Genomic DNA, 18,631 nt, shown 5'->3' on the forward strand with positions numbered 1-18,631 from the left:
AAGCAAAACTCAGCCAGTTTATGGGTATAACCTCAGACTAAATAATGTGCAGACAGTGATTCTTGTGTAAGAGTTTCTGGTTTGCCTGAATATATAGTTTACGTTTTTTCTGTGCTGCTCAAGATAAAACTTCAACTCTTTTTCATTAGCAAACAACAATATTTTATCAGTTAATTGAGCTAGTTGCATGGTGTTACTGTATTTTGCTTTTGCAAAGTGAAAGAAATAAAAACCCTGATAAATTACAATATCTGAAATTAATCCTCAGAGTAAACAGTTCTGTTTTGAAAAAGAATGTAAGAATCTTGTTGCAGCTGGTATGAGGATATTAAACACACTTTGCTTTAACATTGTTGTTCTGTAGTTCTGCATGCTTACCAAAAAATGACAGAGAAGATCTCAAGTTTGTGGTTAAGACCCATCTGTCGCAGTGGCATCCCTGAGTGTTCCTCACTGTGGTAGGCATGTAGTGACAGAGATTAGCTGATTCCTGGAGAAAACTTGAGAAGCAGTTATAGTTTGATCAATAAAATTACTAATTTATCTTTTCCAGTATAGCTGAGAACCATTTCAGTTGTTCTGTAGAACCACAGCATACAAGTGAGAAGGGAGTTTATCAGTATGACTTGTGGGGTAAAGTGGATTGGGATGGAGCTGGGTGATGGCGCATTTCTGCTGCAGCATCCATGACTTCAGAATTTGAGTTCCTCATCTCCCTGCCTACCAGTGCTTGTATTTGGCATCTGGTAGCATACTAGCGGCAGGACGTGGTTTACTCAGGATCAAGCTGGGAAGACCAATGGGAAAGTTTCGGTAGTACCAGTGCAACGGGTGGATGCAGAAAAAGCAGTCAGTTATGAAGAGCTGGTGATTCTCTTGCAGTGCAACACATACAGATGCCTAGCGCTGTGGTTCACAATCTTTGTTGGTCTGTGGGCAGCAGCACTGGGCACACTGCGGGCTCTGAGCAGCATTATAATGTACTTTCCTCCTCAATCTGTTTTAAAACTTCCAGTGGCTGTAAACAATATCAGAGAGTCTCATGGGTGATAGGTTGCTTGAATGCTGTGGGTTGAAAATCACTCACTTAAGACATCTGGCCATGCATTAAACACTTAACAAAAATTGCAGTGGTATAATTTCACCCCCAAAGTACAGCAGCAAACCATGAAAGCAGCAGTTTACTGAGTCAATAGTTAAGTTTGGGGTCATTCAGAAATGAATCTTCAAAAGTCAGTTTATAAAAATAAAAAAAAAAAAATTAAAAAAAGACATGAAGTTCATACCAGTTCTACTGCTTATGGAAAAATGTGGAAGTCTGGTGAGCTGGGGCTCTGTGATGAACCACGGAAGGGTGCAGTGGAATCATGGTGAAGCTCAGAGGCAGCACCTGCCAGCCTCAGCTGCAGGGAGAGGGAGCGGGGCATGCGTAGGAGGAGGACTCTGCAATATTTCTGCCTGGGATAACTGGAGAGGAACATGCAAAACTTTTGCTGTTTGGAGGCTTGTAATGTGAAAGTGTGTGTTTTGTGGCACTGTGAAAGCAGTGATATGTCTCGACTGAATAGGTACAAGCCTCAAGTGCTAAGCTACGAATACCAACTGATGGGACAGAAGGTCTTCTAACTTTAAAATCCCCTACTTGCTATGTCTAATGTTGTACTGCTTATAAAGCTCAAGGATCTTGAAAACTGGGGCTACTCCCTGTCTCTGACTTGAACTTGTGAAGTAAGGTTCATGCTTTTCCAGAAGAACAAAGTCTCAGGTGGAAATGCAGCCTCAGTGATCTGCTTGTGCATTGCCTTCCTGTGCTGCCCTCTGAGCCCCGTTCATGTGTGAAAAGGCAGAGTTTTCATGAAGGAGAGCTCTAGACAGAAAATGGGGTCACTCATGATTCTGTGTTCTCCTCTTCATTTTGTGTGAAGAATTGATGCAGAAAAAAGCCTTGAGTCCTACAGGTGCTAAATCTTGTTATCCAGTTGGTATGGATTTGAGGTGAATGGACTCTGAAACGTGACCAGTGACAGCAAAACCTAATCCGTTAAAAATTAAGTGCCTTTCTGTAGCTGTTTTAGGATTTAGTAAGTACTGGAAAGATCCAATCAGTTTTTTTTTTTTTCTCCCCCCCTCCTGTAGATCCAAGACTGGAAGGCTGGCCACTCATGTCTTCACCTTTTCCAACAACCTTTATCATCGGAACCTACATTTATTTTGTCACTTCCTTGGGACCCAAACTCATGGAAAATAAAAAACCGTTTGAACTCAGGCAGATAATGGCGTTTTATAATTTTAGTGTGGTAGCCCTTTCTTTATATATGACTTATGAAGTAAGTACTACTTTTATTTTTAAAATATTTATATTTTTTGTCTCTACTAACTTTTAATAAATGTATTAATATAATTCCCACTCTGCAATTCTTAAAAAACTATTATTCTTATTGTTGTGATTATATTCATCCAAGCAGTATATTAAACTAATTGAGTTGATAATTGAAAAAAGGGAATAAGTCATACATAGAAAGAAAAGTTGTAAAATATTTTATGTGTCGTCATATACAATTTACAAAATTAAAAATTCTCATGACTTATTAAATTTCCCTGGGCTGTAACAGGTAAAGCAGACTACATGTTTTTCATAGTTTGTTGTAATTGTTTCTGTCCTACTACGTGATAGTCAACACTGATGTTTCAAACACTGTATAGAGTATGTTTACTATGCAGTAATCTTCAGTTAAATCTGCCTTTTAAAAGACAGAAGTTAACAAAACCTAATTTGTGGATCTTCATCCTTTAAAAAAAAAAAACCAAACCAGCAACAACAAAAAAACCCAAGCCAAAACAGAAAAACACCACCCTCCCAAACCATGAAAATCTCTAACATTGATTTTTTTCTCCCCAACCCCAAAATAGCAAATGCCCTTTCTCTCAAAAGGAATGTTGAGATTTTGCTGTAGTTCATAGCTCAAGCAAATGTTAACCTTTAAGACTGGAAAGCCTGATGAGTTGTATAGTGTTATGGGTTGAATGACCTAAAAATCCTTAACAATGAATGGTATAGACTATGTAGAAGCTTTAATTTAGAACCTTAAACCTAGTTGGTTGGTTGGTTTATTGTTGGGTTTTTTTTTGTTGGTTGTTTTTTAAAGTGTAGCTGTTTAATAATAGTATTGTGTGAATGATAGCCTTATACATTTGCTTGGTGAAGCATCACTACACTAGTACTGACCCTGTTCGTGTTAAATCTGGCTGTGTGGCTATTTCAGGTTTGGCAAACTGGTAATGCAAAGTTGTCAGATTATTGTGCCAAACTGGCAGCATACCGTTGTGTTAGCTCAATTTGTATAAATTTCATCATGAGTTACAGTGAACTTCTTGACATTTCTTTTAACAGCACTCTAAAGGCAGGCCAGCAGCAGCTACTTTGTGTCATGACTGTTGTGTGGAAAGCGGTGGGCAAGGTGCACACATTTGCTATTTAGACTTTGTTTTCGCCAAACTTCCTTTTCTGATTTGGTGCCAAGTTTGGTTTTGGTTATAACCCCTGGAAACAAAAAAAAAAATATTACACTTCTGTTAGTGTCTGACACTAACACAGTATTCAATTAATCTGCTGTCAAGACTTCCATGTTACAATTTCATGAAAGAATGCATGGGTAGAGGGCAACAGATTGAATTTCTGCTATTGTCTAGTGCTCAGCAAAAAGTTGATTCTTTCCCTCTTTGGAACCAAGCCATTTGGTGGGTGCTTTAGTATTGTGCTGTCTTGGTGGTGTTTCAAATCTTGTTTTATTTAAGCAATAGAAGAATTTAAGGAATTCTTTTAGGAAGTTAACAGATGGAGGGGTTTTAGTCCATTTAAAAGAGCTGAACCTCCTATTGTGCATGAGTGGATGATGATGATCAATGGATGAGAAGCACTTTATAAACAGATATAAGATACAGTAGTCCTAGTGGTTGGCAGGGGAATGAGCCAAGTGTAATATTAACAATGTTGCTCTTGTCCGAGCTTTAATACATTCTAAGAGAAAAGATTAAATTGTATTTGTTATGTACAGTCCTTTGGTCATGCATGTGCTCTCGATTGTAAAACCCTAGCTTCTCATTGCTCATATCGGTGAAAGACTAATTGAATCACGCAGTTTAACTAAATAAAATTTTAGAAACTGTGATACCAAAAATATAGCGCATATTGATTCATTCCTTGTCTTTAATGAAATTAAGCCATATTCTTCTGTTGTGCTCGTTTTCTTTCAGTATTAAGATGCTGCGTTGTTTCTTTTTAGTATTAAGATGGTTGGCTGTGATATTCAAATTTCAAAATGTTTGATTTGTTTTTGCGGTTGGATTTACACAGTAAGTTGGTTTTTTAACATTGGTTTTGAGATGCAGCTGTTTCTCCTTTTCGGTTACTAATGCTGAAATAATGGGTGTAGGAAGAAAGTTCTTGCCTATAGGTGTGCTCCTGGAATTAGAAATTAATTAATCTGCAACAGCAAAGTATTTTGTGGTAGCTAGCTGACACAGAGGTAGATGATTGACAAGGTTACTGATTCACCAAGTTTTTAATATTGTTTTCCCCTCCTGCTTAGTGATTGTGAAAGTAATCCGAAATTAATCAATTTTTTAAAAGACATAAAGTAAATCTTTGCCCTTTCCCTTTTTTTTCCTCCAGTTTCTTATGTCAGGTTGGGCCACAGGGTACTCATTCCGGTGTGATATCGTTGACTACTCAAGGTCACCTACAGCTCTAAGAGTAAGTTGCCAAACAGAAAGCCAAATTGTTATGTTACACTGACTTTATTTTTAGAAATACTTTTTGAACAACCAAATGCATGGCTGTAGGGTGGAATGCACTAAATGGAAATACCTGCTTGCATAATGTAGACCGTGTGAGTTAACTGGAGGGATTGATTGTTTGGGAGAAAGAAAGAGGCAACGTATTTGTTGGCTTGTTCTTTTTGGTTGTAAAATTCCTCCAGGATTAAAAAATGTTTTGTGTTTTTTAAAAAAAACTAAACAAACCATATATTTAAATATTTCTGTCAATCTTGTGACACCACTTACCCATCCCAGTACTTTCCCTTATATAATTACTTACTTTTCCTGCAGCTGCTTAGTTTTATTTATGACTACTATGATTTGACAATTTCTGTTTTTTACTCTTGCAGATGGTACGAACTTGTTGGCTTTACTACTTTTCCAAGTTCATTGAATTATTAGACACTGTAAGTATTTGTAGCCTAATAAAAGAAGTAGTGATGTCTCTTTTTCACAGAAGAGGAAACACTGCTGTTGGAAGCTGGGGGCATAAACTGCTTTTTATTTAGCCCTTCAGTCTTCAATTATTGGAATACCATCAAGGTCTTTACCCTTATTATCACCTCTCATCTTATTGTCCCATTACACTCTCATTCCTTGATTATCAGGAAAAATGTTAATGAGGGAACACACCTTTAAAAATTTAGGAAGCCCTGATAACTTGTCTGTTTAACAGATGAATACACTGACCTGTTGTGCTATGGCAATGCTTGTCTCAACACTGCAGATAAAAACCAGTGTTGATCATGCTGAATTTGTTTTCCACATCATCTTCAGATTTTATCTTCCACATTCAGAATATTTGCATCAGCAGCTCTGAATGCAACATAAATTGCCATATCTACCTGCTCTAAATTCCTGTGTATGCCTTGGGGGTCATGACTATAGATGTGTTTCATATCAGGCTGGCACTCTAACCCGTTTCAAAGAAAGTCTGAGCAGCAATGCATTGAAGCAGAATGCAGACCTTGCTCACCACCAGCAGCCATCTGCCTTCCCCTCTTCCTGAGACCAACACCTAGTAGGATTGGTTTAGCTATTTTCAAACCAGCTTCTGAGTGTTGGAATCAGCTTTGATTTGCCCTATTCACCATGATAGTGGTGATTCAGGAGCTGACTCATGAGCACTTAGGATGTTCTAAACCCTGCAAGCAAAGTCAGCCATTTAACTTTCATCTGCAAATACTCATGATTCAACACTGGAAGATCTTACTGACTGAGCCAAATGGAATGGTAATGGAAGGGCCAGGAATGCTGAAACTGGAAAAGCCTGACAAGTTTACTCCTCTACCTTTACTACCTGCTGGTTAGACTGCTCCTTTTTAATTAGTCCTGGGCCCGAAAAATTCTTCTTTTAAAAATTTGTTGTGTTTGAATCCAGCTGACCAGGTATGTGTTTCTCAGCAGCTTTTTGGTTTTATTGCAAAAGTAATTTCTTAGCTGTATTTAAGTCAGCTGTTTCCAAATGTTTTCCATGGCACACCAGACTTCTTTTCTTCTGTGTTCATTTGCTTGCCATCTGATACTACCGTTTGCATGACCTGACTTTTCCTTGTACAGTTTTCTTGCTCTGTTTTCCCTTAACACTTCCCTTGATGTCTGTTTTTTAAAATGTGGCCTGACAAGAATACCTACATATATTCTGTCCCATTTTGCCTTTTTCCAAGGTTAGCTAAGTCAGTGTTCATAATGAAGTGCTATTTCTCTAACTTAATATTTTCTACTGCCTCTATCTGTTGCTAGTCCTTCAGTTAATTTTCTGAAATGGCCTTGCATTAGTAGTTCAGGGGACTTAAAATCTGATGCTTCTAGATAGTTCTCAATCCAAGCAAGTCTGTCTTAAGGTGTTCGTTGCACACAGAGGTGATGGCTCAGTCTTGGACATTTGCTTTCAAAGCTTGCCCTGGCTTTTGAGACTTCACAGGTGGATTTTATGTACTGGTTTAATTTTTTTTGAAAACTAATCTCCATATCCAGAGCCTCAGTTTCCCTTCTTCTCCCAAGACTACAATTGTGAAGAATTTTTAAATGTGTAGCTGTGAGCAACCAGCACTGATGTGTACAGTTTTTTGTATGTATGTTGGGCTTGATGATCTCCTGTAACATTCTGTTCATTAAAAATCTGTTTCAGATATTTTTTGTGCTGCGTAAGAAAAACAACCAAGTTACATTCCTGCATGTCTTTCATCATTCCATCATGCCATGGACCTGGTGGTTTGGAGTCAAATTTGCTGCAGGTAGTGGAGAGAGAGTTTACGTTGTACATTTCTTCTGGTAGTAAAAGTTAACTATACTGGACAAAAATGTTTAAAGAACAGAATTAAAAATCTTGCAAACATCAATGTTTTTACATTTAGATGTCTGCAGTATTTCATGGAACATCTGAGATCACCATAATTGTTTAAATGGGGGGGGAGTATTAATTTTTCCCTTTTGACAGCGTTTTGTGCAGTGTTGGTTTCTCACGGAGGGGGAAGGTGCAGAGGAGAGAGCTGTATATAAGCAAAGAGCATTATTACATGAAAATGATGTGACTGCAAAATCAGAAGTGCTAGGGGAGACATATAAGGCAGACAAGCCATTTGTCCCCCTGAAATGTAAGAACTGAGTTGGAGGGGAGGACTGTGTTCTCATTTTTTTTGCCTGTTTAAGAAATCTTTCAGGCTTTGCTGCAGTTATTTTTACTGGCTTTAGGTAGCATAATTGGGGTTTATTTACATCTCATACTTTGGCTTACACAAAACTACAGAATATTTTTCTGGACCTTACTTATTACAGAAACTTACTTGAATTGTACTGAATTGAAAGTCTTTGTCCACTTCTAGCTTACCTTCACTTTCTCCTTTCCTGCTCTGTGTGTCTATGCATGTGTCTTCCTATGCTATATTATTAGTGTGCACCACTAATAAATACAGTTGGCCATGAGAATAGCCTGATAAGCACGGAGTGGAGAAAGGCACAGTCATTTAGTAGTCCATCTCTAGGAGGGTGTGGGGTTTTTTTAGGAGTTTCTACTGAGAAGTAGGGGGTGTTTTGTACATGTTTCTTCACTCATGTTCTCTGGTATGTTTTTTTCTCCCAGAAAATCAGTGACAAATTGCTGAAGAAAACCACTGCTTATTAAATCTGATCTATTAGTGCCTGTTTTATGAATACAAAAATAAGACCTGGAAGCAGTCCAGAAAATTTGTAGGTGGGATCTTTTGAACATGTCCAGTGTGCAGATTTTCCTAGTGTATAAAAGGATATATTTCTGCTGTCTTTGTTGAGTTTCTGTTATTAGAAAACTGGTGTTTTGACCGTGTCTTTCTTAAATGTTGTTAATGATGAAATTGTGAATAGTTTTCTCAGCATACAGTTCAGTGTGTTCATAGATTTGCAAAAAAAAAAAAAACCCAACAAGCCCAGCAACTAACAGTCCCTCCTCTTCAACCTTGAAAAGTTAACATTTATAGGTGATTAACTTTCTGCCTCTTATCTGGACATCGGATCAGTATACTGGCTACAAGCTTCTGATTTTTGCATCAGATTCAAATTTCCCATGTGATAATTTGACAAATACTTCCAGCAAAGTGTGCAAGAACAGTTTTGTCCTCTGCTAATAATAGTCCCTCCTATTCATGCAGAACTGTGTTTGTCCCTACAACTCCATTGCTTATCTTTACCCTAATCTTTCCAAATATTGTTCTGTTTGAAAACTTAAATTTTTTTTTTCCAAGACTTTCAGCCCTGCTGCTAATTACTTTGTATTCAGTTTCATCACTGTCTGTCCTTCTAATTAGTGGCATTGATCAAGTTTTCAATCTGTTTGTAAAAATACCAACGGGTTTGAATGGAGATGCTGATTCTTTTCTGATCTGACATAAACAGGGAATTGTAAAATGGTGCTTATGTATGATGTTGCTTTTTGGAGCATATTTTTGTACTGTTGATGAGGTTGTTTTTTCTTTTTTCTCTGCTTTAACTATTTATTTTTTCTTCTGAATATTCACTGTGCAAGCCAAGAAAAGTATGTATGTTTGAACTGTAACAACACTCAAATTATTTTAAAAAATACAAATAGCCAAGTTTCAAAGAAAGTTTGCAATCACAGCTGCAGGAGTTATAATCTATCAAGCTGGAAGATTAGTGTGAGGTACTAAAATCACAAAATAAGTTTTATTTTTAACTTGAATGATTCTTAATGGAAAATTGGCTTTTTCTCACCAAATGTCTGCTTTTATGTCATCTTCTTTTCTTCCTGATGCTCACTATTGTCATGTTCGTATTTCTCTTAATACTTTGCTGTCTGCCACTTCTTGGATCATTTTTACCTATAACTTCTTGTGTTAATTAAAATAAAATTACGTTGAGCAGAATCATCTAACGCCATAGATGATCCAATGGAAAAGGAAATATTTCCTTACTTGCTTTGTGAAATGTTTGTATCTTACCAGTTTCAGTCATGAGTTTGCCCCAAATGGGGCTACTTGGCCTTAAATTTCCTCTTCACTGTGAGTATGCTTTTGAGATGGATGATGGATTTGTGAGACCCTCACTTAGGTCATGATTCCAAAAACTTACTGTCTGAAACTGTGATTCTTTCCCTCGGAATCTGGAAATCTGTGTTGGGGAGAGAATCATTCCTTATCTTCCAGAGCTTTGCAAAGTTCACCATGAAGTCTAGAAAAGAGGTATAAAACAGGAGGAACACTGTTTCTGCTAAATTCTCTGCATCTCTATCATGTATATGTTTTATGAAAAAATAATAAATGAACCCAAAGAACAAAATTCCACTAAAACCTTTCACAGGTAATTAGATAGCTAGGTTTTATTGCTGTTTTGGAAATGCTTAGATAAGCCTTTTCTGAGAAAGGAAACTGGTATGATCCCTCAGAATTGGTGTCAGCCCAATTCAGGTTAAATACCTTGAGGGTTAATCAAAGTCTGTAGGTTTTGTGGTACATGTTTTTTCTACCCTGAGTCAAAACAAACTACTAGGACGTGAGGTGGCTTTTTAAATATCTGATGCAATAATACTACTATGTTTTGTTTTTCTGCAGGTGGTTTAGGAACATTTCATGCTTTGCTGAACTGTATTGTCCATGTTGTCATGTACACTTATTATGGAATCTGTTCTTTGGGACCAGCCTATCACAAATATTTGTGGTGGAAAAAATACATGACAAGTATACAACTTGTGAGTAACTTTGTTTGACATAAACACCTCTCAGAAAGCTGATTGTGGCTAACGCAGACTTAATGCAATATGTTTGTACTTTTAGTTTACGTTCATGTGTGTAGCTGACAGTTGGTACAAGGTTTAGTCATGTTTTAATTGAGTAAAACAAAAGTTGTGAGCTGCCCTCAGTTATATACTTAAATCTGCTGACTTCAGTGTTCACAGTAATCACAGAACTAGACACATGAGCTTTTCAGTTATGCAGTACTTGGTAAATACATTTGCAAAACTCATTGCCTGTATAAAAAAGATTAGAATGTAAGTTTACACCAAGAAAACATAATTAATGTACAGAATACACATGTGAGTAGTAGTAAGGAAAGGGAAAAAGAAGTATTTCTTTAGGACTTCATGTCTGTTCTTTCACAGTTTAGAGAATGTTTAGAGTATAGTTTTGAGTTTCATATGTTTAGAGAATTTACCCCTCTCTCAGAGCATTAAAAAACACTCTTGCAGTAATTACATTAAATGTTCTATTAGCCTTAGATCACTTTCAAAAGGTTATTGCTCTGGGTGGTTTTTCATGCCCAGCTTTTTTAATAGCTGAATTTTTGAAATTCAGCTTCTGGCTAAACAATTAGTTTGGCCTGAGCAAGGATGCTGATGGAGGAGGGAAAGGAGCAGGGAGAAACAGCCATGGCTGTCTGCTTCCACCAGGTCTGGTGTTAATAGAATAGTTCATGTGACTGTATGTAACTGAACAATTTAGCTTTTATATATATATATATATAAAAATAAATATACATATATAAATATATATATAAATATATATAACTAACTGAAAGTCTTTTTGTCTTGGAGGCACTACCAGTGGATTATTAACTTGGAGTTCACATGGAAATTTATGTATTTATTTATTTATTTGAATTCTCCATTAAATTGGTTTTTGGGACCTACAGATGTTTGTGTTACATGCTAGTGTTGTGGGAAGGTGGGAATTCATGTTCACCAATCCTATAATGGTTGCCTTTTTGTGTTTTTCTGGCTAATTTTTCTAAATGAGTCTCCCACTTGTCACTAGTCAAACACTGTCTGCCTCCTTTCTTCTCTGAACTGTCCAGGGCAGACTCCCGTTCTCCTAGTATGGGTTTCCCAGTGCTGCTTGTAATTCAGTTTGTCCCAGGACTTCTCTTTCTTTACTCTTTGAAAGTGTTTTTCAGTGGAGCAACGTTTTGGGAGAGGGGGTCTAAAGGTGCATCTATGTCACTTGAAAAAGGCCCCGCCCCCCCCCCCCCCCGCTTTCTGTTGCTTGTATGCAAGTTATGCTGAATCTTTTTAAACTTCTGTAGTAAGTTTGTCATTTATTTTAAAAGTATTTCTTTTCTTCACCTTTTTCCTCCAGGTCCAGTTTATGATGATTACAGCCCATATAGGACAAATCTACATCATGGATGATTGTCCGTACCAGTACCCAATTTTCATGTTTATTATTTGGCTGTACGGCTCTATGTTTTTAGTCTTGTTCCTCCACTTCTGGTACCACGCTTACACAAAGGGACAAAGACTACCAAAGATGGCAAGAAATGGGATCAGCAAAGATCAGTGAAACAAACTCTTGTCTCTAAAACCAAAAAAGTGTGTATGTCAAAGTGGAAACTTGCACTACTTGACAATCAAGATATTTAGGTGCACACACTACACGGTGTATATTTTATATGTTTTCTTCCAAAACAGAATTTGTATTTTTACCGTAAGTTATTTGGGATTCAGAATTTGGGGGGCGGGGGGAGCAGCATGGATCTCTGATTAAAAGAAAAAAAGGCATTTTTTCAACAACTTGTTCATGTCTATCCTGTAAGAAATCAATGGATAGGTGATCTCTTATCTAGAAGGTGCATGAAAATAAAGATATTCACTGGGAAAATTAAAATGTGTATGACAAGTACTGAGTACTTTGAACACTGAGGGGGAAAAAATTACTTCACTTTAAATGTTATAAATTGCTGAGACTGTCAGCGGTATTTTATTAAAAGAATGAATCTTCAATAAGTACTGTTTATAGAATCTGAAGCTTATTACTAATATAGTTAATACATAAACATTGTTACATGTGTTTACAAACTATATTACTTTAAAGAAAGGAATGGATGTTAATCTGTCAAGGTATGGTGTTTCATTTGAAGATCACAGATTTTTGGATATGCTATCTTTTACTAAGATAACTTAATTCATTTCATGTTCTACTCACTTGAACGTTATTCTGAGTGTTGGAAACCTACTAATTTGAGGTTTATCCAAACTGTCTTGTAGTGTAATGATCAAAACATCTTACTGATTTGTTCACCAAAGTAGCCTAATATACTTATTATTCAATGTATCCATGGATATATTTTGATATTGGTAGCCTAGGCTGTTTAGGAGGGGGGGGAAAAAAATCTTGTAATTCAATAGTCAAAATCTTAGTCCTCAAATAAGTTTTAAAAAAATATTTTTTGATTGAAGCCGAAATGTCACCTAGCACGATGGTACTGTGCTCTATTTTCTTCCATTTTCATTATCTATTGAAATACATGCCTAGAAAGTTTTTCGCTTGGTTTTTTTTTTTCATGATTGTTTTTGTTTCTCTTTAACAATTTAAGGTTAAAGTTTCTCCATTAACAGCACCAGTTACCTTGTCTAGAACTAGGCAAAAAGATATGTGCTGTTCTCTGAGCTGCTGAGCGTGGGGCAGGCAGTGGTGACTGGGCATGACTCCAGTCCACGTAGAATTAACCACTATGTTGTTTTCCATGGTTAGGCAGTTGTTAGGGTCACACATGTATAGAAATCGAAGGACCTAGCTATTTGTATGCAAGCTGCATTTGTACTGTATGAGCTTATTAAGGAATTGGTGCATGCAACAGACCTGTAAATGAGGAGTTAAAGGTGTTTCAATTAACGTTACCTTTAAAAGTACTGTTCTCTGTTATGTTTACTACTAACAGAAAAGAAGCTCGTGATACTTGCTTTGTGCTTGATCTGATCTGTGGGATTTTCAAATACGCCAAACTTTGGGGCAGGTTTTAATTGCCTCCCTGTTGTACCATTCCAAGAAAGTAAGTTTTGTTACCTGAATACTTTTATGGGAATACTGACATTTATGGTGCATTGTTAATGCTAAAAGAATTTATCTTGGACATGAGTTGCAAATTATTTTTTATGAGATTACATACAAGTCTTCTTTATAAAACAAATAAAAAAAATATTTTATCTTTCCACTATTTAATCCCTGTAGCTATCAACTGTGATGGCAGGTTGAAGTTGGATCCCAGAAAGGATTTGGATGGCTTGAGATGCATATTGCAACCCCTGAATTTTAAATGGTTCATCCTAGAATCCTCAGTGCTGGGTTTTGGCTCCCTGGCAGTGCATGTGGAGAGGTGCTTTAACACAGAATCCAAGACAGCCAGGGTGCTGATCAGGTCCACACACATTTTGAGTGGGAAATGCAATCACTGACTCTTAAGTTTCAAATCCTGCCATCCTCCAGCTTCTGTGTATGTCCTTGGCTTCCAGAGTAGGCGGTCATCTCCTAAGGACAGAGACCTATTGCTGTTGTTTCAAACAGCTGGAAAAGATTTGCCTCTGATCTATTTTTAAAGCTTGAATGGTGCCTATTTTTTATATAATAATTTATTAGCTAAGTACTGATGAAGAAAGTGGGACAATTTGGTTAATTTAGGCTTTCTTGAGCCTATGCGTTCAAACATGTTTGAGAAAAGCAGGCCTTTTGGCGAAAGGCTGTCATAGCTAGTCTGTGACTTAAGCTGGATGATGCTACCCTCAGCTTCTTCTGGAGGAAAGTAGGCATTACTCACCAGTCTTGCAGATGACTCCTATGCTGGTAGGGGAAGTTGTCATTCTGGTCTCCCATTTTGCAATTATCCCCCCTCCGCCCCATAAACATGCATGAAGGAATGCATCCTGCAGCTGTGTGTGAGGGGTCAGATACTTGTTTGTTGGTTTGGGATGTAGATCTGCAACTGATTCTTCGAGCTCCCTTGGGCTTTTAAGTAGGAGCTGAGAGTATACATGGTCAAAACTAAGCAGCTCTGCGCATGGGCAGGTGCTGAACAGAAAGGAGCCAGGAAAAACTTCCAAGTCCAGCAGTTGTACAGTAGCCAACTGCCTCTGGAGTCAGTTGTTTGAGATTAAGAATTAATAAGCAGGAGCAGAAACTGGAGATGCTGATCATTCAGTGGGCTGTCAGCAAGTGCCATTTCAGATTCCTACTACATAATTTCTTGCACGCGGGTTTAGTTTTCTGCAAGTTACGAAGCATTTGGAGAAAGAGAATGCATTTTTTCAGTGAGTTGTGTGAATCTATCCTAAGAGGTTGCATATAGCGTAACTATGCTAATAACACTAGTACAAAATGTTATTAAACCCCATCCTCGTACACACGATGTTGCAGGCTGTGAGAATCACACCATCTTGATCTGGACAGCTGCATTTTTTTCCTGCCTAAAAATTGTGCATCTTGCATGCTGAAGTGCATTAGACATTTGAGTTATGCTAGAAAGAGGGGAGCGCAAGTCAGCAAAATCATTAAGGTTACAGTGAATGCTTACTGTTAATGAGGGGAATGGCGCTGAAATTTTGTGTTCCTTAGATTTGGTGGAGGAGAAGCACTAGTATTACTAGCTACTGCTCTCCTAAGAAACCGAGTCCTGAAAACTGGAGTGGGTTTGGTTTTTTTCTTGTTGTTCTGGTTGGGTTTGTTGTGGGGGTTTGGGGTTTTCTTTTGGGGGGGGGGGGGTGGGTGGGTTGGTAAATTAATGAAAAGGTTGTATTCTCTTCATCAATATTTCACGGATGTGGTTTGACGGTTCTTCAAACCTGAGCCGCTTACTGACTGAGGAAGTACGAACAACAGCACGTAGTGAATGTTCGCTTTTAAAAATCACGTCAGGTGTCTTCCGGGAAGCCAAAACGCGCCGGCGGAGTCGAGACCTTCTCGCTCTGCCTGCCCGGGCGGAGTCCGCTCTCCCCGCCGGTACGCCTCCCGGGCCCAGTCGCGGCCCGCGGCGTTCCTCCCTGCCGCCCGTCGTCCCGCGGCCCGCCCTCCGGCCCAGGAGCGTGGGCTCGCGCGGAGGTCTGTCAGCGGCACGGCCGCCGGGCCAGCGGCACCCGAGCCCGCGGAAGGGCAAGGGGGAGAGCCCGGGGGGAGGCGGGCCCCGCCGTGGCCGGCCAGGGGGAGGGCTGGCGGCGGGGCGCGGCGGCGGCGGCCCCACCCCCCCGCCAATCAAGGGCGGCGCGGGCCCGTCACGTGCGGCCGCCGCCGCCCAATAGGTGAAGGCGGCGCCTCTCGGGCTCAGATTCAAACGGTCGGCGGGCGCGGCGCGGCGCGGCGCGTGCGGCTGCCGGTTTCCGTGGAGACGGCGAGGGCCGGCCGCGTCCATGGAGCCGAGGCTCGTCGGGCCCGGGCCCTACCGCGCCACCCGGCTGGTGAGTGCCCCCCCTCCCCCGGGCTGGGGTGCCCCGACCCCGCCTTTGCCCCTTCCGTAGCCTTACCTACTCCGGGTGGGGCCTCCGTGCCCGACGGCGGCTCTCCGGGGTACCGGCCGGCTGCCTTGAGGCGGCTTGGCCGCCCAGGCCTGCCCCGCTGTCCGGGTCTCTGCGGCCTGACGGCCGAGCGCCGCCGTCCCGGGCGGTCCCTGGGCCCGTCCCCGGCAGCCCGTCCCCCGTCGGGAGCCGGCGGGGCGGCCCCCAATGCCGTCCGGGTGTTGGTGCTCCCCACGCTGAGCGTGTGCGGGGCGGCTGGAGCGGAGCGTTAGTCCAGCCTTTTGTCAGGTTAAAAGCCCGGGGGAGGTGAAAGCCGTATCTGTAGAGCCGTAGGCAGTATGGGGCTCTAGATCTTTCAGCTTCCGAAACCTGGTGTTCGTTCTCAGACCTCAACTGTTTAAATCATTGTTTTAGGTTTTGGTGTGCTCGTAAACGCCAAGTAATCAAAAAAGTACGTAGATCTGCATTAAGATCTGGCTGCATTCTGATCTCCCTTTGTACGACTAAAACGCTTCAAGGGAAAGAGCTCCCGTAACGGTTTGCTTTGTTCCTCTTCCCTAGTGGAACGAGATAATAGAACTTTTTCGTGCTGGGATGCCTTTACGGAAGCATCGATGTCACTTCAAAAGCTACGAGCGTTGCTTCAAAGCCTCGGAGGCAGTGGACTGTTTACATGAGCTCCTTGGCTCTAATCAAAACTTTGGCCCAGAAGTGACTCGCAATCAAACGGTTAAGCTGCTTAAAAAATTCCTGAAAAATCACGTTATTGAAGATATTAAAGGAAGATGGGGCAAAGAGGACTTTCAAGATGATGGCCATTTATATAGGTAAACCTATATACAGTGACTGAAAAATTTGGGGTGTTGGAAACAGGGAGTAATGACTCTTGTGCATTGGTCTTACGAATGTTTTTGTAGAATGCTTTTGAAAAGGTGTTTATGTGTCTTCCCCCCCTTCCTTTTAAAGACTTTATTTTCTTTGGCGATAGGCAACTGCCATGATTTAATATTTGGCTTGCTTTGAGGGTTTTGGGGTTTTTTTTGTTTGGTTTTTTAAAATATTTTTGAAGGGCACTTTTACTCGATTACATTCTATGAACACTAACAAAAGCTTTTGCAGCTTTTACGAGGTAGCGAGTTCTGTTTGCTGTGCGTAGACATCAGGTCTGTCAGTGTTGGCAGAGTGCATATCAGGAAGACATGGATAGAAGTGAGGATACCATTGAGCATCCAACTGCAGTTGTCCTCTCTCTCCCCCAACCCCCTCACTATTTCGGATCCTGTTTCTACTCCTTCTAAGACAAGAGAAAGGCCTTCTGAGTTTAAGTCATTCACGATGTAACCTTTTTCTATACTCCTTGGGTTGTAGATTGAAATTGTCTTAAGAGAGATGAAGTTTTATTCTCTCATCCTCAAGGATGTTTGCTTACTTATGCTGGTTTACCCTCTCAGCTGGTGGCTTGTTCACAGAGGAAAAGAATTTTCCTTGTAATGAAAGCTTGGCATTAATGGTTCTTTGACCTCTTGTGGCCTCAGTTAAAGTTTAGGTGTCCAGAAGTTGCAGGTTCTGAATTTGTACCATCTTGTAGTGTCCTGTTCAATGAAAAAGTAATGTAAAAATGACCATTGCCTTAAGTATGGATATGTAACTTATATCATGGTCAGTCTTCTTCTGAGGAAATGGGAACTCTTTTCACGCAGAGCAATAGAGAAAATAGGTCAGCAATAATGATATGTTTCTACTTACTCTACCTATTATTATATACTTAAATAAAGATTATGTATTAATTTTTTGGTAATGATTTCTTAATATTATTTTGGGGAAAAAGTATGTAATACTGAATTTCCACTTGATGTGGATGAAGTCAATTTTTCATTTTGCTCTATGATCTTAACTGGTTTGTTTGTAGAGTGTGCCTAAGCTTTTTTGCTGCCTAGTCTGAACACCTATGCTGTAAGTGAAGTTGTTCATTACTCTCCTAATTTTATTTTTTAATATGGAGTACTTTAAAAGTAGGAGGTACATGTGATGTAATTCTTTTACTTTGTCATAAACAAACTTGTGTCAAGATACTTTCTTATAAAAGAACCGTGGCTTATGTTAAACTTGTTTCACTGCAGTTCAGTTAATTTGCAGTCACATTGGATCAGGTTTGTGCTTAATTCCAGCAACAAATTAGCACCAATTCAACTCGTTCTTTATGATACCGCATGATATCTTTCAGTAAAAGTAATAGTTGTTTTTTAGCCTGCCTTCTGAAGGAAACGATACTGAATGCTACAGCTTCCCTGCCAAAAAAGATAAACATTCAAACCAATTTCAATCAGCTTTAATGGAAGAAACTTTAAGTAATTTGGGGCGAGTAAAAAATGAATGTTCTCTCCAAAGTTAGCTGTGTAAAGGGAAATTCCATATAACAATTAATCAAGGAAAATGTTAAATTTTAGAATTTGGGACTCAAATTCAGAGGACTTAGTGTATCAAAGGACTTGTATCTGAAAATATTTTGAGAAGCTCACCCAAGAAAGTCTGTTGCTAATTATCTCAAAACAATATGTGTCTCTGTAGCCTGTGAGCTGAACATGACTGAAAGCTGGGAAAGGATGCTGAGGAAGTATGCTTGTCCCATTCTTGAATTCTTCTTTGGCTGTCTGCTTATGGCTGCTGTAGAAGGGCAAGATACTGTGATAGTTTACCTAGTCATTGACTAGTTCAGACTGGAAAACAGGCATGGAAGACCGGAATTCGGAGGATCTTAGGTCTTGATTTCGCCTTGGAGAAGGTTAAATGTAAAAGAGTGGTGTGGAGTGGGCTTTTTACTTGTTTAAACAGTTAGAAGAACAGTTAGGTGTTGGTACAGTATATGGTGGTAGGTGTCTTATTGGTTTGGTATGTTCCTAGTCCAGTCTTGCTCTGTCTATTCTTTTTAGTACAGCACTACCCGCAGTTTTTTTTCACTGGTGCCATAGGTGTTAAGTACTTTGTCTCCTTTCTTTCTGGGCATTGCCACTCTGTCAAAAGATTAAACATGGGTTTTGGTAACCACTGGTATGCTGTATCTCTTTGGTTTGGGTTTGTTGTGTTTGTGTGGTGGTGGGGTTTTTGTTT

At 39.6% G+C, this 18,631-nt stretch overlaps 2 protein-coding genes across 5 annotated transcripts in view; both read left to right on the top strand.

Annotated features, from left to right (window-relative positions):
* ELOVL7 (ELOVL fatty acid elongase 7) overlaps positions 1-13,212 on the top strand; it is a 33,428-nt gene extending 20,216 nt beyond the window's left edge. For 2 of the 3 annotated variants that reach the window (XM_030005529.2, XM_030005530.2), the window contains exons 3-8: positions 2,137-2,327; positions 4,673-4,753; positions 5,169-5,225; positions 6,950-7,055; positions 9,861-9,997; positions 11,382-13,210. In XM_030005529.2, coding sequence (XP_029861389.1) covers positions 2,137-2,327; positions 4,673-4,753; positions 5,169-5,225; positions 6,950-7,055; positions 9,861-9,997; positions 11,382-11,585 — 776 coding nt within the window. In that variant the 3' untranslated portion in view covers positions 11,586-13,210. Of the gene's footprint in view, positions 1-2,136; positions 2,328-4,672; positions 4,754-5,168; positions 5,226-6,949; positions 7,056-9,860; positions 9,998-11,381 lie in introns of all 3 variants that reach the window. The other variant, XM_041121056.1, reaches the window with a different exon arrangement.
* A 2,134-nt stretch (positions 13,213-15,346) lies between these two features.
* The window catches only part of DEPDC1B (DEP domain containing 1B), a 40,253-nt gene continuing 36,968 nt past the window's right edge, over positions 15,347-18,631 (top strand). Inside the window, exons 1-2 of one of the 2 annotated variants that reach the window (XM_030005639.2) lie at positions 15,347-15,466; positions 16,085-16,350. In XM_030005639.2, the coding sequence (XP_029861499.1) occupies positions 15,419-15,466; positions 16,085-16,350 (314 nt within the window). In that variant the 5' untranslated portion in view covers positions 15,347-15,418. The remainder of the gene's footprint in view (positions 15,467-16,084; positions 16,351-18,631) is intronic. The other variant, XR_005931640.1, reaches the window with a different exon arrangement.

This window comes from Aquila chrysaetos, chromosome Z (genome assembly GCF_900496995.4).
Source record: "Aquila chrysaetos chrysaetos chromosome Z, bAquChr1.4, whole genome shotgun sequence".
In the NCBI taxonomy this organism is placed as follows: domain Eukaryota; kingdom Metazoa; phylum Chordata; class Aves; order Accipitriformes; family Accipitridae; genus Aquila; species Aquila chrysaetos.